The sequence below is a fragment of the Cynoglossus semilaevis genome, unplaced genomic scaffold, assembly GCF_000523025.1.
Source record: "Cynoglossus semilaevis isolate Cse_v1.0 unplaced genomic scaffold, Cse_v1.0 scaffold1282, whole genome shotgun sequence".
In the NCBI taxonomy this organism is placed as follows: Eukaryota; Metazoa; Chordata; class Actinopteri; order Pleuronectiformes; family Cynoglossidae; genus Cynoglossus; species Cynoglossus semilaevis.
Window position 1 is genome coordinate 234,731 of NW_007585122.1, and position 27,417 is coordinate 262,147.

Here is a 27,417-nt window from a genome sequence, read left to right on the forward strand (position 1 = left end):
CCCACTCCACCCATTTTCAGAGCCTCACCAGCATAAAAGTTGAGGCGGCTCCATACACAAAGGCACTAGCGAAGGCATCCAGCACCTCTGGCCACATTACTGTAACATAAACAGTACTCATTAGTGCTTTTAATGCATGTTGCAGTGTTACATGCAAACACACTGTTATCAACCAGAGATCAACCAGGTGTGTAACTGTTCAACCTTTTCTTCCATCTACTGCGTCCCTCAGTCATGTATGTATTTCCCTTGTATGATGGTATGCTGCCCTATGACATATCTGTGCTCTTGGAGTGGTTGTTATTTTGGAGTGCTCTGTTTTTTAATGGGAGAGGAAGAATCCACTCCACAAGGCTTACAGCAACCCCTTCTCTGTCCAAACATTGTCTGTCTGGGACGCTGATGCAATGGTTAGTAGGGCCCCTGTTACTGCAGCAACATGAATTGTTTATCCGTGCTTGTGAATAGATGCGATGAAAAATGCATTTTGCCAGTACGACTTTTGTTGAAAAGTGCTTTTGTACGAGCTTTGTTTGGGAAGATATAAATATTTCATTTTTTATTTATGTTTGTATTTTCCCAATTAAAAGTTACTGAAAATGTGTATTAGCTTATCAGAAATAAACTGAATAATGAGGATCATATGGAGCTTGAGTTTTTTAGAAGTTATTCTATACTTTAAATATTATTTTAATACTTCTTTGGGAATTCCTTGTACTGTAGGTGATACTTTTTTTTACTAAAAACATATTAGACAAATAACATAGTATTCTCATGTACATTTTGCAGGTCTTTAATGTGCCACACACGCTTAGTCAAAGAGACTGGTAGAACAAATAATAATAATAATTTGTTTAGTTAGTTTATTATGACCTTTCCTCTATGACAGAACTCTTTTTTTGTTCGATGATCTCACAGCAGACTGAAGCTTTTGTTGGCAGCATTATCATTTCTAACACTCGTCTAAACATGGTACTAATGAGCAGGGAAGTCCATTGTATTTGTGCAGGTGTGTTAATGTTAGTCCAGTAAATCAAACATGTTTAGTGTTGAAGTGGTTGTCTCAGAACTAGAAGAGTTGGAAGAAAATGTTTGAGTCTTTGATACTATGCCGAGCTGCACCATTATTCAGATTCAGAATCAGGCGGAGATTCTGTTTCATTACAAAAGAGCATACAGAGGGTTGTTTGCTCTAATCATGGTGTCATATAATCAAACGATAATCCCGCTTTAATCTGCTAAACATAAACTAGACTGTACTGTACTTGTTTAATGCCTAATGCATTATGTATGATATGTTTGATCTGTAGTATGGTATCTACAAATCAGTAAGAGTGTGTGTACATACGTAACCAGTGTGTTGGCTGTGCCCCTGAAGTCTGACTGACTGGTCCCAGTAAGAATGGTGCTGATATAAACAGGCTCGGCCGTTCCCACGTCTCTGTTTACACTGGGAGACCCCAGAGCAGCACTGCCAGAGCACTGGATTCCCTCTGCACGGCAATCTCACACACTATCCATCACCATCCCATACAGACACACTCATAACTGCATGTACCCAGAATATGGACATGTGAATACAAGGGAAGTTTTTAGAAAAGCCACTGCACTTTACCATGGACATGTGAAAACTGTGAAGGGCAGTTTTTAGAAAAGCCACTGCACTTTACTAAAATGTATTTCTCAGTTAATATATCAACACAGGTTCCATCACGCTTTAAAACGTTCGATAGCAGACAAGATTTTACACGTACTCTGTGACAAATCCTGTAGGATCTCAAGTAGAGAGGTGATACACATAAATGCCAACGTTCGTCGTCCAGTAATTTCTTCTTCTACTCACTACTGTCTTCCCTCTACCACTTCACATTTGTCCTTATAAGTTTTCCTTTTTCCCTATGTCTTTCCAGTCTGGTCGTTGTGTCCCACCTGACCTCCTACACTTCTTGTTTTTGTTGAAGTTTTCCCACAAAGCTCTCAAACCGGTGCTGACCTTTGTTTTACAACAGTGCCGCAAAGCCTCTCAAAAGCTTTAACTTTGCTTTCGGTGTCCTTTTGAAATGAGTCTGTGATGGGCGCCCAACATAAACAGAACTCTGGGGTCCTGACAAACACGTCCAGTTTACAGGCAACACTGAGGTCTCCTCTGCAGCACATCTCTGCAAAAATAATGCATCTGTTAGGCGCTGACCTTTCCAGATTTAAAAGGAAATAGGGATTGTTTTTGGAAACAATGACGTACGATAAGATCAGGCAGAAACTTCTTCCAAAAATGTTTGAATGTTCTTCAGAGCCTCGTCAATTTCCTGTCAGAAAAATGCCAAACTATCCTGACCGTTTAGAATATCAAAAGAAAACATCTACTGGAGCCTTAGAGTGTACAGTATGTATGTGTGGTCTAAGTTACACCTTATTTATTGATATTGGCTCAATAATAGCAAAACAGTTGATTTTTATTAACTATTTTGTCCTCTGTCTTGTATGAATACAAGACGCAGTATAATAAAGTCAGCTCTTTGCTCACAGTTCAGAATCTGCACTGTAACCAACGATATACACACATAAGCAAGCTCAGGAATATTCCCAGATTTATGGCTCGCTTTGCCCCGATAATCTGCATCTACAATGCCCTAAGTGCTCACATCTGTGTGTTTACATGCCATTTCTTATGACCTAATGAAATTAAGAGCATTGTTCCCCTGGGAAGTAATTTCCCCAGTGATGTGCAGCCCAAGAAAACTGTAAACATACTGCTGCACTCTGAATCAACACACACACACACACAACCAATGCCATTTGATTGACTTTTCTTACCTGCTCTAAATCTAAACCTTTATAGTAAACATCCCAAGACATCTGAACAAGGTTTGTGAGTAGGATGGATGTGAATTGTAAGGCTATATTTTTACAAGGAGAGTCCCAGGAGGATTAAATGAGAGGAGGAAAGAGATAATTTGGTAACCAAGGGCGAAGAACAATATCAACAGGGATGAATCATAAAGACGCTATTTTTCTGTTTTGTTTGGCCACAGGCCAGGCATGAGATGTGTTTGTAGTGCTCCCAGGAAAAGAGTTACTCTAAAGCCACAAACTTTTATAAGCAAGAAATAAGGCTCTATTTCTTAAGTGCACACATGCACGTCGATGTTTGCATGCACAGATTCACACACATTCAAAGCTCTGTTTAGTTTAAGCATCTTTATCTCATAACAAGAATAGACATTTTAATTTTTTTTTTAATCTTATCAGTTTCATCCGGTGTTGTGCAAAACCACATAAAGTACGGACCAAGTCATCTCAAATGCATGGCCAAGATAAACCATCATTAAGTCACTGTCTGTCTCCCTGCAGTCCTCACAGAATGAGACACTGACGCTACAGAACAGCTTTCACTCAATGCCATCATTCATGAGTATTACATCAGTAACGGCTGTGAATTCTCTCATTGATAACAAAAACATTGCCGGTCTTCTCCAAACCTCCCTCCTTCTCCTGTTTTGTGAAAGGTCCAAAATTCCCTGGAGAACATTTACTGGCCAAATGTTGCATTTTTTTCCTTTTGAGATGTTACTAATCCACAATCCTTGAGTGTCAATGCACTGTAAACACTGAAAAGGTTAGACATTGTTGTGTGGGAATAGTGTTAATATAAGCCTGTTAAGTGTTATATTGGCAGACGTTTGAGCAGAGCAATGTCCTTTTCTTCAAGGGTCGAAACCTTCAATCTTTGGATGTGATAGCAGTGGGCTTAAAGGTAAACTATGAAGGATTTAGCAACATCTAGTGGTTATATTTCATGATAATGACAAATAAAATACTCACAGGCCACTAATAATAATAATAATAATAATAATAATAATAATAATAATAATAATAATAATAATAATAATAATAATAATAATAATAATAATAATAATAATAATAATAATAATAATAATAATAATAATAATAATAATAATAATAATAATAATAATAATAATAATAATAATAATAATAATAATAATAATAATAATAATAATAATAATAATAATAATAATAATAATAATAATAATAATAATAATAATAATGTAATAAATCATGTTATTATTATTATTATTATTATTATTATTAGGCTTGAATTCTCATTAAATAGCTACCACAGATATTCAATTAAAAAAAAAACAATTGGGCGGAGATTAAAAACGTCATTTTAGGTACGTGACCATTACTTTTTAGTGATATTTCATTAAATATATTTCTTGCTTCACACATCTTTAATATTATGATCGACAAAACGGAAGTTGCAGTTTGTTGCCGGCTGCGATGGAACTCCAGTGTAAAGAGACGCCACTGAAAGCGGAAGTGGTGTCTGTTGCTAGCATGGATGGTATGTACCTGTGGAGAGAAGGGATTGTCCAGTTATTAGACCGTTAAATAGCTGCTTCATGTGTTGACAGAGACAGTTGTTAAATAGCTGAATCGGTAAGTGTTTGAAAAAAATCAGTTGGACTTATTTAAACGACACAGCGAACGGTTACACTCCCTTGTCTTCAGTGCAAGATTTAACTGCTAGCCTGCTAAGGTAGCGTTGCTAACAACTTTTCATTCATTAGTGCGCCTCCACTTTTCTTTGTTGTTAGCTACCATGTAGCTTTGCTTAGAACACCGGCTGTGCCTGCGTGACGTAGTTTTTTTTATTATTTGAGTTGTGCAAGTATATGGACTTTAAGACGGTTCGAAAAAAGTTGTTTTCGTTGCGTTAAAAGAATTTTAAGGATAAATGGAAATGGATAAATGGCTGGTTTTAGTGTGCCGATTAAATTGGTTAGCATTATAGTCGCTCAAACTTGTTACAATACTGTAGCGTGAACAGATGATCACCTACTGTCGAAACGTCAATAGATAGATAGATAGTGATTTAACATATTACGTATGTTTAGCAACTGATGCGTGCAAAAAAAAACACAATAATGTCCCAATGTCCAACTAAACATAAATTCACGAGATAGAAGTCTTTAAAAACAAAGCATTTTTTTGTTATAGCATACATTCAAATTGTGATTGTGAACTGTTTCTATGCCCTAAGATGATAAATTGAATTAAGAGAAACTACAAAGGACCCAGACAACCAAAACACACATACTTAAGGGCCAATTCCAACATTGTTTACATTATTCTACAGGTGCACTGGTAGATAGTTATGTCTTATTTAAAAAATACACACACACATACAAACATATATATATATATATATATATTTGAGTGATATAGTTCCCTGCACAAAGTGTTTTTTCTGGTTTAATTAAACAAATTATTTGGTGCTTACAGGCAGTCTCATCTCCTTACTTGGTGATGCTGCTGGTGATCGTGTGAGGAGATAACTCCTGTGGTCCCATCGCTGCACCACACACTTCCTCATGGATTCCGGAAATGATGAGGCACTTGATATCATTATCACCAACGTAGTGGCCACCTTCAGGACGAGATGCCATCTTAACCTGCGCACCATTGCTTTAGAAGGAATCAATGTCATTTATAAGCCAGAAGATGGGGTGAGTCAGTGAAACAAATGTCCTTTTACATTACTGAACTGACTACATTATCTAAGTTTTGACTCTTGCATTTGAGACAATAATAGAGCTTTACAGAACAAGACAATTCCTTCTGTTTCAGAAAGTCCTGATGAAGCTTCGTAAGCCCAAGATAACAGCGTCAATTTGGTCCTCTGGAAAAATAATTTGCACTGGAGCAACAAGGTGAAAAAAAAGTAGCGTAAGACATCAGAAATAAATGCATCATCTGATCAATATACATTTGAACTAGGGCTGTCAAATTATTAAAATTATTTTCATATGATTTATTACAGATGTTGCATATTCATGATTAATTAATCCATTTAAACCTGATGTATGTGTTTCACACCTGTTTATATGTGTGAGTAATCCAAACGATGGAATTATAATTTTGGAAAAACCTCAAGAAATGTCAATGTCAAATATATATTTGTCAAAATAAGTTCACTTGTTGCTTCTCTTGTTTATTATGACCTTAATACTAAAAAACATGTCACAAAAAGGGTTTCTAAAATAATGTCTAATTGGTGATTTTTGCTGTTTGTTACAAGCACTCTGTACAAACTGACTTTGTCTCCACTCATTCGTTTAGTGAGGATCAAGCCAAAGTGGGTGCACGCAGGTTAGCACGCTGTCTGCAGAAACTTGGCTTCAAGGTAAAAGTGATTGCATATGAAACGTTAATGATATATATTGTTTTAGTTTACGTTCATGAGCGGTTTTCCAGGTCAAATACAAATGTCAGAGAGCAAACCCCTATTCTGCATGTTGAGTACAACTAAAGATATTTCTTCATAGTTAACTTTGATTTGCAAACTTTGGTTGTTTGTTGGACTCGTGTGCCTGGGTTGTACTGCTGTATCTCATCAGTTGTCTGTTTTTAATAAGTACATATTCATGTTTTGATATTCAATGTTGTCATTAACCTGAAGGTTCAGGTAAAGTCATGTTGACTCTAAAATGCTGTGGTCCTACAACAGGCCAGTTTTATGGCCAGTGACTGACAAAGTGCAGGAAAAAAATCAGTACATCTACACACGAAGACCTAAAATAATGTCTGTGCTTTGTCTGTTTAGGTGAGGTTTTCAGCTTTCAAAGTTGTAAATGTTCTGGCGGTGTGTTCCATGCCCTTTGCTATCCATCTCATAGACTTCACTAAGAACAACCGTCCGATTGCCAGGTAATACAGTCCTGCACATCACAACTGCCAAAGTATCAACGCTGTTGTCTTTATCATTAAAGCATAGTTGAAAAGTGGTTCTTGTATAAATAGGTATTTCTTGAAAAAAGTTCATTTGTCATCAATGTTTACCTCTAACACCCACAAGGGGGCGCCAGAGGTCATAGAGCTTTGTTCTGAGAAAGGAAATGCTCTTTTTTTCTTTAACATTGCATTCGAAAAAGGGTTAAAAATGCCTGCCGCTGCTTTTGTTTGGAGGTCCCCAGCCACTGGCCTTGAATTTGTAACAGGTGTCACAGAAAATAAATAACAAATCATTTTTATTTTATGTCATTCTTCATTCTATGGATTATCATTTCATTTTAGTAGAGACGGCCAGTGATTTAAGATTGTTGTGAGTTTAATTTTTTTTAATCTGCTTTTTATTTTTTTAGAATGTCGTTAGATATATTTTGTTTTGTCGGGGTTGGTTTGTTTGGAAAAGGTTGGGGACCTCTGGTGAAATATTAGCTTCCGTAGGGTGACCTCTAGTGGTGAGAACGAAGCTATTTCTGTATTTACCTTGAGGTTGGTTTTCTACGGAAATGAAAGTTGGTGCCATCGTTTCTTTTAATGACATTCTGTTTTTGCCCAGTTATGAACCAGAGCTCCATCCAGCGGTTACCTACAGGATCAAACATTTAAGGGCAACGTGTCAGATTTTCTCCACCGGCAGCCTCACAATTACAGGTACACTTATACACACACACTGAGCATCTTAAAAGGTTGAGGTCAGGCTGTTGCAAAACTTTCAAGGACTTCTTTTATGACCAGCTAAGCTGTTGTTAATTCACCAAAGGGATTGACCTAAATACCAGCCATGTATTATTTTGTTTACACCTTTCAGTGGTGATTTTACTCAACTGTTTTCTCCATCTGAATGTTTTAGGACCAAATGTGCAGAATGTTGCCACAGCCGTGGAGCAGGTCTACCCTCTACTGTATGAGTGTCAGAAACCTCTAAGGAAGGCTGAAGGAGTCAGTAGGGAGTGAAGCACCTTAGCTGTCTGTTTATTTATTTACTTTTTTTAATCACTACCTTCCAACAGCCACATTCAAACACCCGACACACTCGCCTGAGATAAAAAAAAAAAATGAAAAGAAAAAAAAACTACGCTTGCCTCACTTTGAAGACTTGCTGATGTCAGTGTTGTGTGACAAAAATGTATTCCAGGATCTGTTTGAACTGGAGTTGCATCGAATGTGTTCTTCTGTTGCTTATTGTTGTGGCTTTGCTTGGAGACAAATCCAGCTTTTAACAAACCAGACAGTTTGAACAGTTAACTGTTAACCTTGTGTTAACTAAACCTGGCTGAGACCTTATTAGAAGTTGTCAAATTGACCTCTTGTTCCAGAAGCGTCCATTGCTCTAATTGTTTGCACTAATACAGGACGTGTGCTGTATTAAGTCATGTTTTTATTGAATGGTGGTTGGCTGTTGAAAGCTTATACTGTGTCTGGACTGGATACATGCACACATATGTGCAATATATTTGCATACAGCCTGCATTCATGTCAGATGTTGTCCTTTTTTTTATCTTCCAAGTTTGCACAATTCTGGCTTTTATTCGCCTTGACATAAACACATTTTTACATTTCCAAGAAGTTTTAATCCACAGATTAACTTTCAAGAACTATATTTATTTTGATGTTTTTAAATGTACAGAATGGGTCTTACATGAAGATTGTTGGAATTGTTTTTTTTTTGTCTTTGTTTTGGTGAGTGATGGGTTGTTTTGGGAGTTTCTGGTTACTGAGACTAACCAGGAGACTAGGCATTCTAGGTTCCAAATATGTGAAGGCGTCAAACAACAAGGTGTTGTCATGTGTGGAATGCTTAGGCGTCTGCCCAGCATTGTATGTAAGTGGATATTAACCTGGGATGGCTTCACAGTGTTCAGTGAAAACTGCAGTTGTATCTGCATTTGTGCTGGCTGGGACATCTGTATAGAGGTAACATATATGTAAATAATTAAAGCGTCTGATCGGAAACTTTGTATTTGAGTTAAATAGACTGTAAACACAGTATGTGTGACATTTTTGTATTTTGTACAAATAATAAAGGTTGATGATAAAACAGATGCAGCCATTCAACCTTTTCATCCATTTTTTGTTAAAATGTATTTTTGTTTTCACAAGTACTGATTAACAGAGGTCCCAAACTCATGGCCTGTGAGATTATTAATATATAATTTGCATTATTTTTCATCAAACCCCTTTAATTAAAATTATGTTACAATAAAATCTGCTTTGTACAGCCCACAGGTGGTGCCAGCTGATGGCTTTAGTGTCACTTTTGGCTGCAACTCTCAGGTGGCGAAAGAGAAAAGAAAAGCTCTTTACAATGACGTACATTTACATGACTACAGTACAGTAAATGTAGTGCAGCTCTATTGGACAAAACAACGCCACATCACAGTGAAAATAAACTTTCTGACACGCTGCTAGTGAACAGCCATTCCTCTTTCCTGGCTGGACGCTCATCTGCACCCAGGTAGTGTTGGCTGGAGACCACTGATGTCATTTATACAGAAAACCAAAGAAATGTCAATTTGCCATACATAATATTTACAATCATAGTCACGATTTTAAAAAAATGTGCAAATTTCCTCATAAAAAGTTTCACACATCATTCCTTGCGGTAAAACATTCAGCGTGTTAATCGGCTAACTGAAGTTTGGCATCAATTAACACAGTTTTTTTTTTAAACAGCATGAACAGAGCATCTTTTGTTTTGCTCCCGTAAAAAATGAGACTCGTCATATCCTGAGTTGTTGTGTGAGCTTCTGCTTCCTGCTGTTGTCTACAACCCATGTTATAACAGGTGTGACTGGTTCAGCTGCATTATTTTATTACTTCACATGGAACCTAATGAGAAGTGTGGATCAGGTCTCGCTTTAAGAATCTGTACAAATGGCCGTATGTGTGAATGACTAGTAGAACATGAGTTTGGTTTCCTGTGTCAAGTCCAAATGTTAGATGTCATGCCAGTGGTTGTGCTACGATTCCAATTCCAACTGTGGTTTGACAACATTCTGAGTACTTTAGAAACATCTTTTTACCTTACGTGGAAAAGCAGTGAGTGATCTGTTAGTTGACAAACAACAGTGAAAGCCCTGAGCTCTAGTATTTGTAGTAATACATGTGCATTAGTCATCAGTGCAGCTCTGTCTTTTCACAGCAGCAGTGGAAGGCTAATGTTTAGTGTGGCTGTAACTCAATGTGAACCTGCTGCACACTCCAGGACAGATTGCATTTTGCCCGCTCTTGGTGCTTGAAAGTCCTCAGTTACAGACTGGAAAACAGATCTAGACCTTCCATGTCTACATTTACACACTTTGATAATTTCTTCAAAATGACATGGCACTATTTGTAGTTAGTTCCCATTGAAAATCATTGGAATCAATGGAACCAACTCGTTGAAGTGTCTGAGCTGAATGTTTCTGACAACGTTACAAACCGTAAATGGTGACATGCTTGAATTCTTTGTAATGTTGGGTTCTGAAACAATCAACAGACGTGTCTTGACAGGCTACCTGTAATTAAGTTATACTTTTTTTTTTGGTCTGTGTGGTTTGCTAGGCGACAACTAAGAATATTTTCTTCAAGTTGGTAGTAGATAAAACTGCAAAGTTACTTAACTCTTTTTTGTTTTTGATCACATTTCTACAGGAAACTGCTGTCATGTCTGTCCAGTTGCTTGTTCTTGTTCTCTTAAAGTGTGAAGCTGTGAAGTGAGGTGGTGGTGGTGAGGGTCTCAGATGTTCGTTGGCGTCTCTGTGGCCGCGCTGCTGCGAATCAGGCTGTCCCGAAGCTGCGGCCGCTTACAGAGACTCATGTGGAAATGTTTTCTGATGAAGCAAAGGTGGTGAGGAGGAGATAGTGACATCAGTCTGAGAGCGTTCAAGGAAGTAGAGATAAGCAAACAGAGGCTGCAGGTAGGCTTGACACTCACTTCTTAGCAAGTTCCTTCGATATCTCCTCCAGTGTGCGACCTTTGGTTTCTGGGATACAGAGAATGACGAACACCAGGAGAACAAAGCTCATAGCAGCGTAAAGGAACATGACGTTGGGGAGACCAAATTTTTCTGAGAAAACAAAACAAAGCGTCAGCTCCATTATGTAGACCAGTAATTTTAGTGTCTTTTTCACCTATTTAAACAAATCAATCTGAAGAAAATAATTCTAAATTAATTGATTCAAGGACACATATACACACACACACACACCAGTAATTGTGAGGAAGGTCATGGAGATGAGCAGGTTTGTGGCCCAGTTTACAGCTGACACCACGGACACAGCTCTGCCCCTGACTCCCATTGGAAAGATCTCACTGATGACCACGTAGACCACTGCAAACAATTTCAATGGAGTCATTAACCTGAGGATAGTTTTTGGTTAAAGAAATATGTAATATACACAGGAGTAAATTAATTAAACTGAAATGAAATGACTAGTGTGAGGACTGGACTGTCAAATACTGATGGAGTAGACACTGATTAGGGATCAGTTTGACAATCTCTTCAGGCTGACAATTCTCGAAGGCTGAACTATAAAAGATACTGTTGTATTGATGTCTGTTGGGGTCGATTATGAAGAAAGCTGGACTGGTCCTTGATTTTATCTGATATTGGAGGATTTATAGATTTATAGTCTTCGAAATCAGTAGTTGCTCAGCTTTATCTTGGTGAAGTATTTAATCTATACTTTACTGGAGACAGACTACTGCGTGATAGTCTCTGTTGGACTTTGTACTTTTTACCATAACATACAGTACTTACAGTAGGAACATTGGAAACCCTAAACGATTTGGTTTGTCAGGTAAGATGTAAATCATCAAATGGGAATAATTGTTTCTGTCTACACCTATCCTTGTTGAAAAGATACATTTCCAAAGGGATATTGGTTAATAGTACCGTAACATCTGTTGTTAGTTATTTCTTTGTATCTGCATGGCTGTGCCAATAAAACTTTAATGAATGGGTGCTCACTTGGCCCGAGGCTAATGGAGAACGCTGCCACATACACCAGCAGACTGATCAATGAGGCCCATTTGAGGGAAGAAGACACTTCTACTCCAGTTGTTCCTCCTCCTGACTCCCAAATCTCATCATCCTCTGTGTCGGTCCTTAGTTTCTCCTCACTACTCCACTTGTTGGAGAAATGTGAAGAATAAAGATCAGTGTTGTCTGGCGCTGTGAAGTTCCTGTTAAATTCCAGTGATGTGTGAGTGAGGTTTGGCGTTGTTTGACTTTTACACAGACTGCTGAGCTGCGTGTGACTCTGCACCGTCACTGTACCCAGTACAGCTAATGACAATCCCATCGCCACGGCACCCACACACAAAAAGCTTTTGGGTCCCACGCGATCGACCAGCAACACCGCAGGGATGGTGCCCACGACTTTGACCACTCCAAATCCGGTGGAGGCCAGGGTGGCTGCAGCGTCACTGTTGAAGCCAACGCTTCGGAGAAGCGGCGAAGCATAAGAGAGGATGTTAGGCTGACCGGTGGCCTGCTGGAGGAAAACCAAAGCTATGCCTGTTAGCAGCCGTGAACGCAGGTTGGCCTTGGCACTGAACAACTCCAAGAAACTGTGCTCTGATTCCTCTTTGAGTCCAGCCTGGATGTTTGTAAGCTCTGCCTCCACAAGTTCTGTGACCCCTCCCCTCATTTTACCCAGAACCAACTTTGCTTGCTCCAGTTTGCCCTGAGCAACCAGGAACCGTGGGCTACATGGTAGGAATAGGAGCGCCCCTATTTGCAACAGCGCTGGGGGGATCACCAGTCCAAAGGTGTATACCCATCCATGGGGTAAAGTGGCGAAGGCGTAACTACAACTGAATCCCAGCATAACTCCTATAACCAGCATCAGTTCATACAGAGTCACCAGGAGACCCCTCCTCTCCCTTGGAGAGATTTCTGCAATGTAGAGACACGCTGCTGTGCCTGACAGTGCTGTTCCCATGCCGATTATCACTCGGCCCAGCGTGACCGCGATAAAAGAGGTCACGGCTATGAGTAAAACTGTCCCTGCCACCACCAGGGCACCACTGAGGAGCAAAGAACAGCGGCGTCCGTAACGGTCAAGTATTGGACCCCCAGCCAGGCAGATGAGGAGAGCGCCGAACAGGTGGGAACTGACCAGCAGTTCCTGTTCTCGACAGGAGAGGGCGAGGAGTCCACGCAGCTGTAACAACACCCCAGAGGTCAGACCCATCTCATAGCCCAGCATCAGGCCACTCAGGGAGGCTGCAACAGCTGCTACCACCACCAACCAGCTGCAACCTGGAGAAAAAGACAGAACAGACTGCTCTCAGATGATCTGTTTGATTAGGAAATCCTTCTTTTCACCATTTAAAAAAAAACCCATCACAACCCAGCCCCTTGAAACAGAGTTAATTTAGATTCATGGACCTACAGTAGGAAGCGTCTGAGTCTGTTTGTCTAAGACATATTGTCTGTCATTACATTTGCTCAGGAACGTTTGCTCAACATGAAGGATAAACACTCCGCAGTCACACCACACACAGTATTACTCATTTGGTAAGAAGAGAAGCTAACTGATAACGCACTTCTTGGGTCTTAACTATGGTTAACTTTTGGCACAGTTAACTCTGTTATTAGTCGACGTGACTCTGTCTCAGTCATCGTTGATCTCAACTCGGCGGTAACATGGTTATCCAGTGTCACGAGTAAATGTCGACCTCCGTTACAGGCATCTGCTGAAGTGAGGTGTTGAAGAGATTAACAGTGAGCCTGAAGAGCTTTCTTACAATCAGTATCTGTTGACACGTGGATGCAGTCGCAGTTATTTTCCTGCAACTGTTTCATCATAAATAAATACAGGAGTGATAGTCTAGGTGGAAAAGACTACTGCTGCAGCCCACCCTGATAAAGGGGCAGGCTGAGAGTGGTTATCGTCCACTGTGTGATTTACAGCTGATGATAATAGAGTTGTGAGGCAATAATAATAAAAAAGAATTTGCATTTGATAACAGAGAAAACTGACTGCTACAACAAATGAGTCATTGTGCTTTTGTTACAGAAAACAAACATATAATAATATGTATTACCTTTAGTATTGGAGGCAAGTGATTACCCAGCAAATTACACAAACACAAATGTTTTCTGATAATCTCTGAGACTTGTCTTTTAATCACCTGGGTACTGCAGTATATCTGTTATCTTAGGGAGATTGCAGAGAGCAGGAGCCAGAGTCAGCCCTCCACAGGTCAGATTATCACAACACAGTAACGAAGTTCCTTTAACTTTGTGTAAAGTGCAGTACTGGCAAATTTAATTTGGGTGCAGCCCTTTTTAAAAAATGACTTTTAGATTTGTTTCGGATCATTTTTATGCATGTTGATCCAGGTTGTTGTTATCTTTTAGCAACTTTAGTTAACGTTGAGCTATTCTTGTTGTATTTTCTACAAACTTTTACCATTGTCTTCCTTGACATTTGTGCTTCATTTCTAAAATATTTAAAGTTACATTTTCAGTTTTTGTGTCAATGTTTAGTTAATATTGTTATTTTTTTACTGTTGACATTTGTTGGTTTTGCTACGTTTTTGGCTAATTGAGATATTTTCTAAATATAGTAACCCAAATTTTTTTTTTTGTTTTCCCTATTATTCCTTGGCTTATGCTCTTAACTTTTTCTGGATTAACTTTTCGGTATTCTCGAGCTAGTTTCCCCTGTGAACTTAAATGCATGTAGTCCGGTTGGATACGCTTTGTGCAAATATGAAACAGAGTATGTCAAGAGTTAATGTTTCGGGGGTAAGCCAGGTCACAGTGACCGAGCACCTACCATAACAGCAATCATAAACAAAAATGGGCTTCATTATTAATCAGAGTTGCGTGTTGTGACGACTGTTTTCCATCCAGTCTATTATTAACTTTTAGACAGCTAACCTCAGAGAAGCTGCTGACCAGATATCCAGTTAAGTAATTTCTAAGAAGAAGAGCTGGTTCTCCTTGTTCTAGGTGATACTTGCATATGTAAGGGAATCCTTTGGGCTGGAACCTGTAAATGCAGAGCTGCGGGACACGTCCTTTTTTAATAACATGCGTTAGCACCCACCCTTCTTTGACACAGCATGTATAAGTATAATTAGTCACAATTGACTGGAACACGTTGCTATGGAACACGTTAATGGTCTCTAATTGTACCCGGACTCTTGCGAGGGTCCGTCTTCTGGTTCTCGCAGGACGGGTTGCCATTGAGGTGAGAAGCCATCATGATCCTGGTCTCACTGTTGGGATCCATTGTTAACCACCAGGAACAGCATAGACCTGTGTAAACCAGATAAGTCCTGGGCAGTGAGCACATTAAAAACAGAGACAAACGTGCGTTGAAGGAAATAGCATCAGTATTGAACGAGGAAAGTTGGTACTGTTTCAACACTCATGAAAGGTTTTGCAGGAAAGATATTGGAATGTGCCATGTTCTACTTGTTGCTCAGTGATTACTCAACAGCTGGTGGTCGCCACTGTCTGATGTGTGTCTTCATGATGGAGTTGTTGGTGTGACTCCCAAACAGGAGTCATCTGCCTTTTGGCTGTAGCACTTTGGATTATTTCAAATGAATCAATAGAGTTGTTTATGTCATTGAGCTTGTTGAGCTTCTCTTTGGATCAGATGTTTAATTACACATGTAATTATTGCTGCTTAATTATTAACTCTATACGTCGCCATGACGACATCATGCAAATACAAATAGAAGTTGGTATTACTGCATCAGAATGGTCAAAATCTGCAAGCTGAGTATCTAGTATAAACTAAATACACTAATTACAATGCATTATGGTCCCATGACAACTTTCATGTATCATAGGTCTTTAGATACATAGATACATAGATAGATAGATACTTTATTGATCTCAAAGAGAAATTAAGGGATACAAATTTGTTGCACTTCTAAAAATAAAATAAATAATCATAAAAATATATATTGTGGGTCTGAAAGTGCACTTTTCTCTCCCTGCAACAACAGCATCTTATCAGTTGCTCCATGTTCAGAAGAGGTTGCCGGTTGATGATAACACTGTAATGCAGTATTATGTCTCTTCTCTCTGGTGTTGCATGGTTATTACAAAGAAATGACACAGACACACACGTGTTTAAAGTTCATACACATGCAAAGGTCACAGCGCCGCTTTCAAGTGGAGGCTTGTCCGATAATTACGAGCAAATTAATCGCCTTCTTCCACGGCAGTCACTGTAAACAAGGGTGTCAGTTGCAGAGGCTGCAGTCACTCCAGTCCGCTGTTCTTACCTGTGTTTGGTCCCCTTAGATCAGAGCCGGGTTTCTGGGTCCATTCGGTCCGGTCTCGGTCAGAGCTCTCTAACTTTTCCTCGGCCTCCCTTCGCCCTCTCTCTCTCTCGTACTCTCCCTTTAACTCTCTCTATTTCTTTCTCTGTATGTATGTCTGTGTCTCTCTGCCCTTTTCTCGCTTCTGTAAAAGTCCAACTTGTTTTGCTGAAGCGGCGTCATAACCACGCCCACCGCTCTCTCAATAAACCAATAGGAAACGCTCCTTCAGCTGCTCTAACAGGAACGTTAAATCCAATTGGAGCCCACATTCTGAAAGTACAAGGCGTGTTTCAGTGGCTTATTTTGCAAATGAATTAACGAGCAATGAATATTCTTTTTTTATATATATTAAAGGAACAAGAAAATATATTTGTATTATATGCATTTATTTTTATATAATGTTAGATGTTTTATAATTAAGAGGAAAATGATAATACGATACGTAAAACGATCTGTTTTGACTTAAATGTTTTTTTTTAGCCATAAGCTTAAGGCAGAAAACTTATTCATAGGAAAATGATTTAAACGCCTACAGCTCTTTTGAAGAAATAAGCATTGAACAAAGTGAGTAAAATGTAGTTCAAGTCAACAACGGACAGCACAGTTGATGTTGTTGTTTTCATAATTTCACAGTTTGATTTCTTGGAAGAACAACCAAACCTGAACGTATGTTCTTTTAGAGCTTCCTCGTGTTTTCTGTTTGTGAACACCCGTAAACAAACACAAAAACGTTACTGAGTCAGAAATATTTTATTAACTTTAAAATATTTATTGTAGTTTTTAATTAATGTGTTAATATTTGCAATATATTTATAGACAATAATTTGCCTTCACTTAGACCTTGTTTTTTTAAAATAGTTTAAATATTTGTACGTGGAATGGTTATAAAGAAAACTAATCTTCCTTGATGGTTCTTGGAAAGAAAACTGGACTTAAAATTAAACTGAAATTCTTAGACAGCACTTTTCTGTTACAATTGTTACCCATTAATAACCTTTAAAGTGTAGTCATCTTTATTACTTTATTACACACCTGGATCAACAACTGCTGAGTCACTCATTCTGCACTGCTAACAAACACAGAGGCCACCTGCTGTTTTGTGCAGTTCCCATGGCCAGTTTCTAAGAAAGCTGCAGGATTGAGCTGCGACACCTGCCTCTGCTGCTTCACTAATGACAGAATGTAGCCTAATGTGCCTGCATTATTCTGTGTGCCTGGTCTGAGTGTCTGAACAGAGATCTGTATCTGTATTTAGATGTTCCGTATTGACCTAAAGGGTTCGAAGTTTGACCTATTTTCAACCCCTGTCACCTGATGCTTAGCTTGGTTTACCAGAGGTCTGTGCGCGTATGTGCATGTGTGTGTATTTGAGTGTGGGTGTGTTGGTTATGTAACGTCTCTGAGGGAGTAGAGGAGTGGGGATGAGTGGCCTACATATGGCTACATACTGGGCTTTCACTGTGTCAGCAAAATGTGCATCTTAAGACATACAGAAATGATCAATATTATCAATATTTACACCTCACATGGCTAAAAAATAACAACACATCCAGTAAGTATTCAAATAATCAAAGCAAATTGTAAAGATCTTAATTTTAAGGAACATATTTTATGATTGCCTCTAATATGTACGTTTAGACACACACATTGTATATATGTTGTGAGTGTTTGTGATCTTGATCAAATTTTATGTTAATATTCTATAATTTATCATTTGTTGACAGCTGTCCAGGAAAATGCAGTAAAGAGAAGAACACAGAACTGTCATTTCAGAAACAATGTTGGGAAAAACACAAAAAATAGCTAGACATGCCTCAACAATATTATTTATATTGTCACTTTATTTTAATGTTTTTGTACAATACATTTTAAAGTTCAACATGAGAAAATCCCTTAAACCAATGAATAATTGTTTTGAATATTTGTCATTTCAATATAAACCAATATAATTGTGATTATAATTTTTGACACAATCAAACACACCTATATTTGCATTTTTAAATATCGACCAAATAAGCTGTTTCCACCTTTTATTTTATTTCTTGCAGAATATCGCCGTCTACTGGCCAGCACCATCTACTGCACTCTACAAGTGTTTGGCACTCGTCATGACAGATACAAACGCAGCATTCACGTTCTGCGGTAGTGAACTTAGCCTTAGCTTTAGTAACAAGGATATTAAACAGTAGCGAAATTCTTAAATGTTGAAATGCGTTTACATCTGTCATGATCATTACCAAACACTCAGAGTGTGGTCGGTTGTGTTAATTTCAATCAGCAGTTGGTGACATTGTGCAGACACCCCCCCATGAACAGTCCACTGAAACAGGACTTAGGGTAAAAATGAACATATGGAATAATGCAGACGTTTCTCCACATTAGAAACAGTATTATTTCTCCGGCTCACATCTTTTTAGTGTATTTTGAAATTTAGTTTTAAAGTTAATTAGTCTGATGTTTGCCTCTGTCAGCTGGAGTTGCTGTCCGTATCAGAACCATCTGTCCTGTTGTAACGTTTCCTCAAATAGTGGTTGACCTCAGCGAGAAACACCCGGCCGTCCACCTCATACGCAGTCAGGTCCGTATTCTGTGACAGCAGGCGTCCATTGGTAAGCAGATCTTTGAAGGCCTTGCACACTGGCTCCGCCATGAAGTTTCCCCAAACGTAGATGTGTGTGAGTGTTGTATTTGCTTTTATTGCCTGGGAGAGAGCGAGCAGGCCACTGGTGTTGACATTGTTCCTGTTGATAGCCAGCTCCTTCAGGCTGGAGCCCGACTTGGCAATGGCTTCACTCAGGTACATGGTACCCTCATTTTCGATTCGATTGGATGACAAGTCTATGACTTCTAGGCTCGGGTTCTCCATCAGCACATTAGCAAGGTGGCGCACGCCGTCGCGTGTAATGCGGTTGCACCGCACGTCCAAATAGCGCAGGGTGTGGTTCCGCCTGAGGCCTTCGGTAATCCTCTGCATCCCGGTGTCAGACATGCCCATCTTCCCCAGGTGGAGCTCCACCAGACTGCTGTTGACGGCCAGCATGTCGCAACAGTGGACCGCCCACTCCTCCTGTTGGCTGAAGAGCAGAGGTCGGCTGAGGTCAACACAGCGAATGGTCTTACTGTTCTTCACGGCAATGATGATGGCTATGACGCACTGAGTGGCCAGGTCGCAGTCGGCCACGTCCAACTCCTGCAGGGTGTTGTTGGCCTGCAGCATCCGGGCCACCTGCATCCCTCCTCTGTTCCCAATCTTGTTCCCTGAGAGGCTGAGATAGAGCAGGCTGCGGTTTGAGTGTAGACTCCTGCTGATCACCTCACCGCCGTCTGCCAGGATGTCGTTGAACATCAGGTCCAGAGAGCGCAGAGGTGGGTTCTCCTGCTGCAGGAGTTCAGCCAGATACAGGGCTCCTTGATCGGTGATGTTGTTGTACTTCAGGTCCAGCTCCGTTACTCTCAGTGCACTCTGCAGACACTTGCAGAGTGCAAAGAGGTCGACGTCGTTGAGTCTCTGCACACATTCTAAATGGCGGACCCCTGTCGCCTCTAATGTGACGTTCTCTGTTCCCTTAGCGTCCTCTAAAACCTCTAAGAGGTGTGTGTTCACCTCGATGCCATTTTCTTTACAGTACGTGTTGTAAAACTGGGACATTATTCCTGGTTAGTCATTTAGAGCAGCTGGCGTTTGAAACGTTGCATCACTGCTTCTCACTTCTTTTTCTTAGCTCTGACTGAATACATGCTGAATACAGAGCAGGCTGGCGGTGAGAGAGGAGTGTTTTATTACACTGAGCCTTAAAAGCTTTTCCCTTTCTGCTGGTCTTCTCTCTTGGTGTTTTGCTTTTCTCTCATGCTGAATACAGAAGAGATTGGCCGTGGGTGAGAGTGAGCAGATGGACGTGACACGTGGCTGTGACGTCACACCTTCCTTTCAACATTATCCTTTCATCTTACCACAGAAACTAATTCACAAACTTAATTAGTTTTGTGTTGTTTAACTAAATAGCACATGGCACAAACTACAGATAGATATAGACTATATAGATATGTTAGAAGAAAGAAATCCTTTAATTAATGGTAAAATTAGATAGTGATCATTCCAGACCATAAGTCAGTGAGGTCATTAAGGTCATTAAGGACTGCTGGTTTCTATTCGTTTTATAGAATTATAGAATTCAGTTTTTTTAATGTCTTCTCTACACATTTTAATAGAACATTGACTAAAAAAGACTATATGTAGTATGAATATGTCATTTTATTAATATATTATAATGTCATTTTAAGACGATATTCTTTGATTTACAGATTTTATTTTCCATTGATTTATTTTAATTTAAGTAAACCGTGTTGTACCGATGAATTTACTTGACTTGTGTAATATAAAAGAAATTGCTGACTAGACCAGTAGATGGCAGTCTATAACTACGAATGCTAAAAAGATCCAGGGCTGCTGGTGTAAAATATAAGTACAATTTTAAATACAACAAAATAAATAAATGTATAATACAATAATAATGATACATTATGTTCTTACAATCTCATATGGCATTTATTATTTATTTTATTCCTTTATTTTATTGAAGAACATGAAAGAACTATAAACTTTAAATTAAAAAAAAAAATAGTTCCCTGATGTAAAGTATGTTATTCATGCAAAACTCAGTGGAATACTTTGAATATACCAAGAAATACATTGGAAATGATACAGATGGGATTTTATTTAATGTCAAAGTCATTTATTTTGAGTATTTAATATTTAATTTGTTCCCGTTGTGAAAGCATTAGAATTGTGCTATTTTAATAATTTAATATTTAATTTGTGCCCGTTGTGAAAGCATTAGAATTGTGCTCTGGATAGAACCTGTGAACACTGGTTTAACAAGGTTGATGAGTTAAATATTTGATTTCCCTTCACCAACTCTATCGTAACTTTCTGTAATGATTAAGGTCTATATGGTGTGAACTATGAAGGTCAAAGTTCTCAACACCATCGCTGTCTTGATCTGACTAGATGTTTGGCATTAACCTAAGCAGGAACATTGAGCTATGCTAATGTTTAGTTCACTGTTTTTCCCTGTTAGCATTAACTTGCATTTCTTTTTTGAGCTGTAATGGACTTGAAGCAGCCACACAGCCAGACAGAGTAACATGCATACTGCACTGCTGCTGTTGTATAAGTCTGCTGACGCACGGACGTCGGTAAAAGTCCATTCTGTGGTAATATGTGACATTTAGAAGAGGTCAGTGACCCCGGTCTGAGATCTGTCTGATGTAACGGGTTAATGTTTAGCACCTGGTCTCCTTAATGGATTTATGAATTGGCTTATGGGAATTTACTGTGTGAATGCTGAGTCACAAGTTTATATATATATATATGTACATATATATATATATATACATACATACATGTATGTGTGTTATTTTTCATTCAGAGAAAAAACACTTAAATTGTAATAAAGTTAATCTTTTATTGCAAACCAAACATGGTCACTTAATTTTAAACAATTTTACAATGTACAGTACATTTAACATTTATTGTTACATGTATAGATATTTAGGCATACCTTTAGTCATTTTTTATTTCAATATACATTAAAACTAATGCACATAACTCCAAATATACAAACGAACTTAAATACCAACAAACTGCATTACAGCAATATTAACATGGAATGTTCAGTTTCAGTGTTGACGGCCCGTCAGCAGGCCATCGTTACATTATTGTGAGGTGAGAGGAAGACGGTGTGAGTCCCTTTATGTGCAAATAAGGAAACACCAGTTGAATTCCTACGTCTCACATCGTAAGGACCGCAGAGCCGTGTCAAACTTTAGTGCCAAATTTCTCCTCTCCACTGACTTGAAAAGGAAACGGCAGGTGAAACAGCAACAACTAAGGATGGAGATAGGTGAACCCAAAAGATGTGTGTTCTGATGGTGGCAAGAAAATAAAGGCACCTCTGAGGGATAAATAAAAACGTCCCCTCCCTGTAACATTCAGCTTCAAAAGACTCCCTTTTCAACAACCACAGCCAGAAAATGTGAAGAAACTAAAGCACCAAAATAAAGGTCACCTCCGAGCTAGTCGTTCAGGTGCGACAAGCATGTTGATCCCAGCGGGTCGCTGGACAGAATCTCAAATATGAGATGTCTCGCTACATAGATGAGGACGGTGTTCATTTTTTTCAGTATTTTATGGTTGAAAAAGGTGGATAAATTGGTGTATGTGCTTGTCAGTTTTGAAATCAGGGTCCAGATGGGGCTTTTCAGCTGCCTGAGCTTTGTGCAAAGGACCTCCACTGTCAGATTCAAGGTGGACATTCAGAGTCTGTAGTTTTGAAGGTTTTGTGCAGTGGTAATTTACGGTACGACAGAGGTTTGCGACTCCATGGAGTCATGGAGTTGTAGCAAATGGACTGGCATTCTTCAATGCATTCAACAGTTTGTAACGTTATGGCAAGAACACGTGTATACATTATTGTAGATGCAGAGTTGTTGCAGGGGTTGCTCGGGAATATCCAGGTCGAGTGGGGTCAAGATGCAGATCCATGGGCAAAGTACAGGCCCAGGAAATCTAGTCTGGTGTCCGTTGGGAGTCTTGATGGAAATTCTATAGGTAGGAGTCCATAGAAGGGGCGTAGGAGAAGCCCACAAAAGCTTCAGCGGCCTCTTTGATGCTGGCTGTGACAAGTGCACTGTCCGGGGAGCAGCCGATGGAGCTGGGCACCGGCTCATCTGTGAACTCAGGATCAAAGTGCCGCAGGTCGTTGGGTCCCGTCTGAAGGGAGAAGGAAGGAAAGGAGAGCAGAGACAACAGCAGGTTATTCTAACTTTACTTGGAAATGTTAGATCATGTGAACTGCAGGCTACGACTGAACACAGCCAGTGGACTGTGGCTGTAATAGAAAATAATAACCGAAGTATTAAAGTGGAACGTACCACATTGGGGTTGAAGGGAGGGGTGATTTTCTTGGCGTTGAGATCATCCCAGTTGATTGGAGAGAAGAATACGTGGTTCTTGATTTCAATCTGGAAAAGATCCAAACCGTAAGTACGGAGATTATTACCTTAGTAACATTTGCATAGCTACGGAGATACGCAGACGCTACTGCGCAATTAAATACTTACGAAATCATCTGTGCAGCCCAGCCTCTTGGTGCGGTCCTTTTGCAACAGGCCTTCAAGTAAGTGTCTGGCTGCGTTTGAAATGTTGGGTTTGAGCTGCAGTGGTTTGTTCAGGATGTTGTCGTACATCTCTGCTGTGTTGCGGCTGTAGAATGGAGGCTGGAGAGAGAGAGAGACAAGAGAGAAGGATGTCAGTCTTCAGAGCAATACATCATCGCATACTGGTGGTTAAATGATGAGACTGAACATGTCACACTTACCAGACCATAGAGCATCTCGTAGAGAACGGCTCCTAAACACCACCAGTCCACTGTTCTGTCGTACGGCTGCTTGTGAAGCACCTCTGGAGCCAAATACTGTACAGGCAGGAACAAGGGCACAAAAGTTACACACTGAGGACAATAGGTGAACAGCTAAAAAACAGTAGAAGTCAACGCGGCCGGAGATTTCATCCTCACCTCTGGCGTACCACAGAAGGTTGACGTGGTTCCGTTGGGTTCGATGTTCTCTTTGCACAGGCCAAAATCTGTGAGGATGATGTGTCCCTGTGAGTCCAGCAGGATGTTCTCTGGCTTCAGGTCTCTGTAGACGATGTTGAGAGAGTGGAGGTAGCCGAGGGCGCTGGCAATCTCCGCAGCGTAGAACCTGGCTCTGGGCTCCAGGAAGCAGCGCTCCCTCTGTAGATGGTAGAACAACTGGGAGAGAGGGAACAAAAGAGGGCAAAGGTTATTCATATGTTTATTTATTTATTTCACACTTCAAAGGTGTAGAAAACACAGAGGCAGAAAGACATGAGCAGAAAGAAGACATTCACATGAGAGAAACAAAAAAACAACAACCACCAGAGCAGAGATGCTGAGACAGAAAGGAAACCGGATGGGAGGAATAAAGTGACAGGAAGGCAGTGGCTAGGGGGAGACAGATGACATTAAGGCCAAAGGTGGGATGGAGGGAAACAGAGAGGAAGAAAAGAGAAAGGAGAGAAAATGTGTCCTGTTTCCTGGCGAGGCCCATATTTAATCAGCACTGTCTTTGCTCTTCCAACAATCACAGGAAATTAGTGCGATTAGACACAGCCAGCCTGAAAGGCATTGCTAAATTTGGCCCACTGAGTTTGTACCACTGTTACAGCCCACCCCACAATTTCCTGCGATGTTTCCTTTAGTGGAGGAAAGGCAAAAATTAGCAGGAGTGCAGCAGCCCACATTTCTGTCTCTGAATCAATCAGCCTCGTCTTTGTCACTGCTCAGTTTCTTTTATCGCTGCTTCATTTCACTCTTGTCTGACACAGGTTCGACAGGAAACTCACCTCTCCTCCGTTGATGTAGTCCAAGACGAAGTAGAGTTTGTCCGCTGTTTGGAAAGAGTAGTGCAGTCCCACCAAGAACGGGTGCTTGACATTCTTTAGCAGCACATTCCTCTCTGACATGATGTGTTTTTCCTGTGGAGCAGAAACAAAAGGCGGTGAGATGAGCTGACGAGCTACGGGACACCGCAAGTGGAATGACTTTGCCTTAAGGAACACCCGTGTGTATCGGCGTGTTTACCTCCTTCTTCTTGAGAATGGCCTTCTTTTGTAGAACTTTGACGGCGTAAAATTCGTCATCTGCACGGTGGCGTGCCAGCAGGACTTTACCGAAGCTTCCCTTGCCGATCACCTTGAGGAAATGAAAGTCGCTGGGTTTGGCTGAAGGGTTGGAGGATGGACCGAGGTTGATTTGTTGGGATGGACTGGGCTGTGGAAGAAGACGAATAATGTTAAGAAATGTCTATTTATCACAGTGTGTGTCACAATTTAAACAAAGCATCCAACTCATCAATAGTTAACGTAAATATACTTACAGGAGGAGAAGGGTTTGCATTCATGAGCTCAGCCTCCTGGGGGGGACTCAAGTTGAGGATGGACTGAACCTCAGCACTGTAAAACACAAAGGTCAAACCAGAGTTCATTAATTCATCCTCACGATGAGATCCTTTGGTTCTCGATTTATTAGTCAGATATTTCCAGAAGTATAATGGCGCCTGGCTGTTTACTAATGTTTGCCTTCATGTGAGTGCAGAACAGAAACATGAGTCAGACAGTACTCACTGCTTGCAGGCGTAGGAGTTTGTTGCAATCCTCTGAATGAAGTCGTTCAGACCCATTCTTCTCTGTTTCATAAACGCTGAAAGAGAAAAAAACAAGAAGGAAGATTTAGTTTTCCATCTCAAACTGCAAAAGTTTGCCCATTCATGTCATAAAAACATCCAGTTGTGTTGCCATACCAGTGACTAAAGCTACTAATCCTTTGCTCCTAGAGTAAGTCAGGACCGGCTTCTCGTTTAAATCTTTGATCGTCATTTTGTAAACAGTTCAGCAGTAACTTTTCCACTCCTCAAGCTCCTAAAACCAAAATATGACTAATTTGCCATCGGGTCCTGGCTGATATAGGGCAGGAGAAGAAGGAGGAGTTGCTGATAGGTGGCGCAAGTTGACGCCCACAACCGCAAGTGGGTGTAACGCTACGCAAACATATAAGTAGGGTAAACAAACTGTGGTCTTGTTGTGGACCAATCACAGTTCGTTGCGCCTCATGCGCGTCATAGCCGCGCCTTAAACTCTGGTCGCGTCCAAAACAGCAGTAGATTAAGAGAGAAAAAAAGTTAGTGATTGAAAAACTGGTTTGCAAAGTTTGCACACACTCGTTTGAGCAATGCCATAGCAACCTGACCGTGTCACACTGAGTCAGAACATCACCAGGAAGTAAACACAGAGGGCGCACTAGGCTGTAGGTGTTGGACTGCAGTCTATATACCATCGGCTAATGTCATCCAGATGTGTAGACTTTAACATATGGCACCACTTAGTCCCCTGTGGTGTACAAGGGAACTGCAGATGGTGCAGATCGTGTTTGTAAACTTGTGATTATATTTATCACCCCGTGTCCGGGCTCCGCGTACACAGATCCAGCCTCACATTACATCGATAGCCTCCAAACTAAGAGCTATCAACTTCACTGTTTGGCTGCTTCTGTATTAAAACCATTGGCAGTGACACAGCGTTAGGGGGAGAGTCTGAGCCCAGGGGGCGCGGTGCCAAGAAAAGCCGGCGCTAGTGGAAAAGTACAGGCTGAGTTTAGCCCTGAAACTCAAAGCTGCCCCTGAGCTCAAGTTCAAAAGACGTTTCAACCCAGTTCTGAGCCTCTGTCAGTTTCCAGAACCCACTCAGCACCATGTTCAAGAAGTAAATATTGTGGGAAAGTTTTGCTTTGCATTGCAGTTTTAAATGCTGTTGCACAAGGAAGGAGGAAGAGAAGAAAAAAGAAGAAGAAAGTTCAGTTTAAGTACAGTTATGTAAGGCACCTGGTTCAAGTTTAATCAGCAGCCTGGTCAGGAATGTGACTGCGGAAATATGTCTCTTTTTGAAAGTTAAAACCCAATCAAGCTGAGCACAGACAGTAAAAACAAAAACAAGAACGCCACCTTTAATCAACCAGAAGACGCTAAAATAGACAAACACTGACGGAGCACGTCGACAGCACAATTATGTGTAATTAAAGTGATGCACGATTGTAAGTACATTATAAAGAAGAATAAACACGTCACACCGACTGAGTTTCCTTAAGGAAGAAACAAACCTTTCAGGTCTGACGGGGGCTTCATTCTGGCTGCCCGCAGCGCGCTCGGTTCAGTTGGTCGCTAAAGAGAACAACCAGCAGTTGCCCTGGCACTTTTAACTGCCCCCTCCTCCTGGTGAAGCAATGCCGTAGATAAGAGCCCCCCATAAATCCAGGTCACGCGACTGCCGAGTGAATGGAGTGGCATCTCAAGTGTGCCAGTGTTTCCATTCAGAAAAGCTTAAAAGCAGACTTTATTTTTACCCGGTAACCCCATAAACTACCCTGGACCTATTTACCCCCCAATAACTGTTGAGGCAAGAATCACACCCAGCTGGGAAGAAAAAGCGTCGAACATAATTGCAAACATAGTTTCCGATGAAAATAAAGCTCCAGCTGTCTTATTATATGCAATACTTACCAGACAAAGCGATGGTTCTGTCTTTCATATGGATGGTTTGTTTTTTCTGGATCGCAGGAAGAGACGCACAGTGGTTCTTAGGGGGTCTTGAGCTCTGAGGTATTCCAACTGAACCACATTCTTGGTGTCTTCAAGAACTTTTTTTCCTCCTTTCTTTTCAGGGCGGAGACGACCCCCCCCCGCCCCTCTCC

General features: G+C 40.4%; 4 protein-coding genes across 9 annotated transcripts; 1 reads left to right on the top strand and 3 right to left on the bottom strand.

Annotated features, from left to right (window-relative positions):
- Positions 1 to 4,264: 4,264 nt before the first annotated feature.
- tbpl1 (TBP-like 1) lies at positions 4,265 to 12,121 on the top strand. 4 transcript variants are annotated; one of them, XM_008337407.3, is made up of 7 exons: positions 4,265 to 4,366; positions 5,308 to 5,531; positions 5,653 to 5,735; positions 6,145 to 6,208; positions 6,629 to 6,732; positions 7,367 to 7,461; positions 7,661 to 7,998. In XM_008337407.3, exons 2-7 carry the CDS (start codon positions 5,397 to 5,399, stop codon positions 7,762 to 7,764), a joined length of 585 nt encoding a protein of 194 aa, XP_008335629.1. In that variant the 5' UTR covers positions 4,265 to 4,366; positions 5,308 to 5,396; the 3' UTR covers positions 7,765 to 7,998. The 4 variants fall into 4 exon arrangements, with proteins under 4 accessions (XP_008335629.1, XP_024909520.1, XP_008335628.1 ...); XM_025053752.1 differs by lacking the exon at positions 7,661 to 7,998 and adding an exon at positions 12,034 to 12,121 and having other exon boundaries at positions 4,275 to 4,461; XM_008337406.3 differs by having other exon boundaries at positions 4,284 to 4,461.
- slc2a12 (solute carrier family 2 member 12) lies at positions 8,392 to 16,285 on the bottom strand. Its single transcript, XM_008337405.3, has 6 exons — positions 16,052 to 16,285; positions 14,946 to 15,068; positions 11,763 to 13,058; positions 11,001 to 11,123; positions 10,727 to 10,859; positions 8,392 to 10,622 (listed from the first exon to the last, which is right to left on the bottom strand). Exons 2-6 carry the CDS (start codon positions 15,040 to 15,042, stop codon positions 10,529 to 10,531), a joined length of 1,743 nt encoding a protein of 580 aa, XP_008335627.1. The 5' UTR covers positions 15,043 to 15,068; positions 16,052 to 16,285; the 3' UTR covers positions 8,392 to 10,528.
- A 1,631-nt stretch (positions 16,286 to 17,916) lies between these two features.
- LOC103398703 (leucine-rich repeat-containing protein 34-like) lies at positions 17,917 to 19,967 on the bottom strand. Its single transcript, XM_025053740.1, has one exon. The coding sequence runs from the start codon at positions 19,737 to 19,739 to the stop codon at positions 18,558 to 18,560; it is 1,182 nt and encodes a 393-aa protein (XP_024909508.1). The 5' UTR covers positions 19,740 to 19,967; the 3' UTR covers positions 17,917 to 18,557.
- A 1,574-nt stretch (positions 19,968 to 21,541) lies between these two features.
- On the bottom strand, positions 21,542 to 27,378 carry sgk1 (serum/glucocorticoid regulated kinase 1). 3 transcript variants are annotated; one of them, XM_008337410.3, is made up of 10 exons: positions 27,227 to 27,378; positions 25,299 to 25,374; positions 25,052 to 25,127; positions 24,757 to 24,945; positions 24,519 to 24,650; positions 23,668 to 23,904; positions 23,470 to 23,565; positions 23,213 to 23,368; positions 23,024 to 23,113; positions 21,542 to 22,862 (listed from the first exon to the last, which is right to left on the bottom strand). In XM_008337410.3, exons 1-10 carry the CDS (start codon positions 27,252 to 27,254, stop codon positions 22,695 to 22,697), a joined length of 1,248 nt encoding a protein of 415 aa, XP_008335632.1. In that variant the 5' UTR covers positions 27,255 to 27,378; the 3' UTR covers positions 21,542 to 22,694. The 3 variants fall into 3 exon arrangements, with proteins under 3 accessions (XP_008335632.1, XP_008335633.1, XP_008335631.1); XM_008337411.2 differs by lacking the exon at positions 27,227 to 27,378 and adding an exon at positions 26,827 to 27,105; XM_008337409.3 differs by lacking the exon at positions 27,227 to 27,378 and adding an exon at positions 25,475 to 26,747.
- Positions 27,379 to 27,417: the final 39 nt, after the last annotated feature.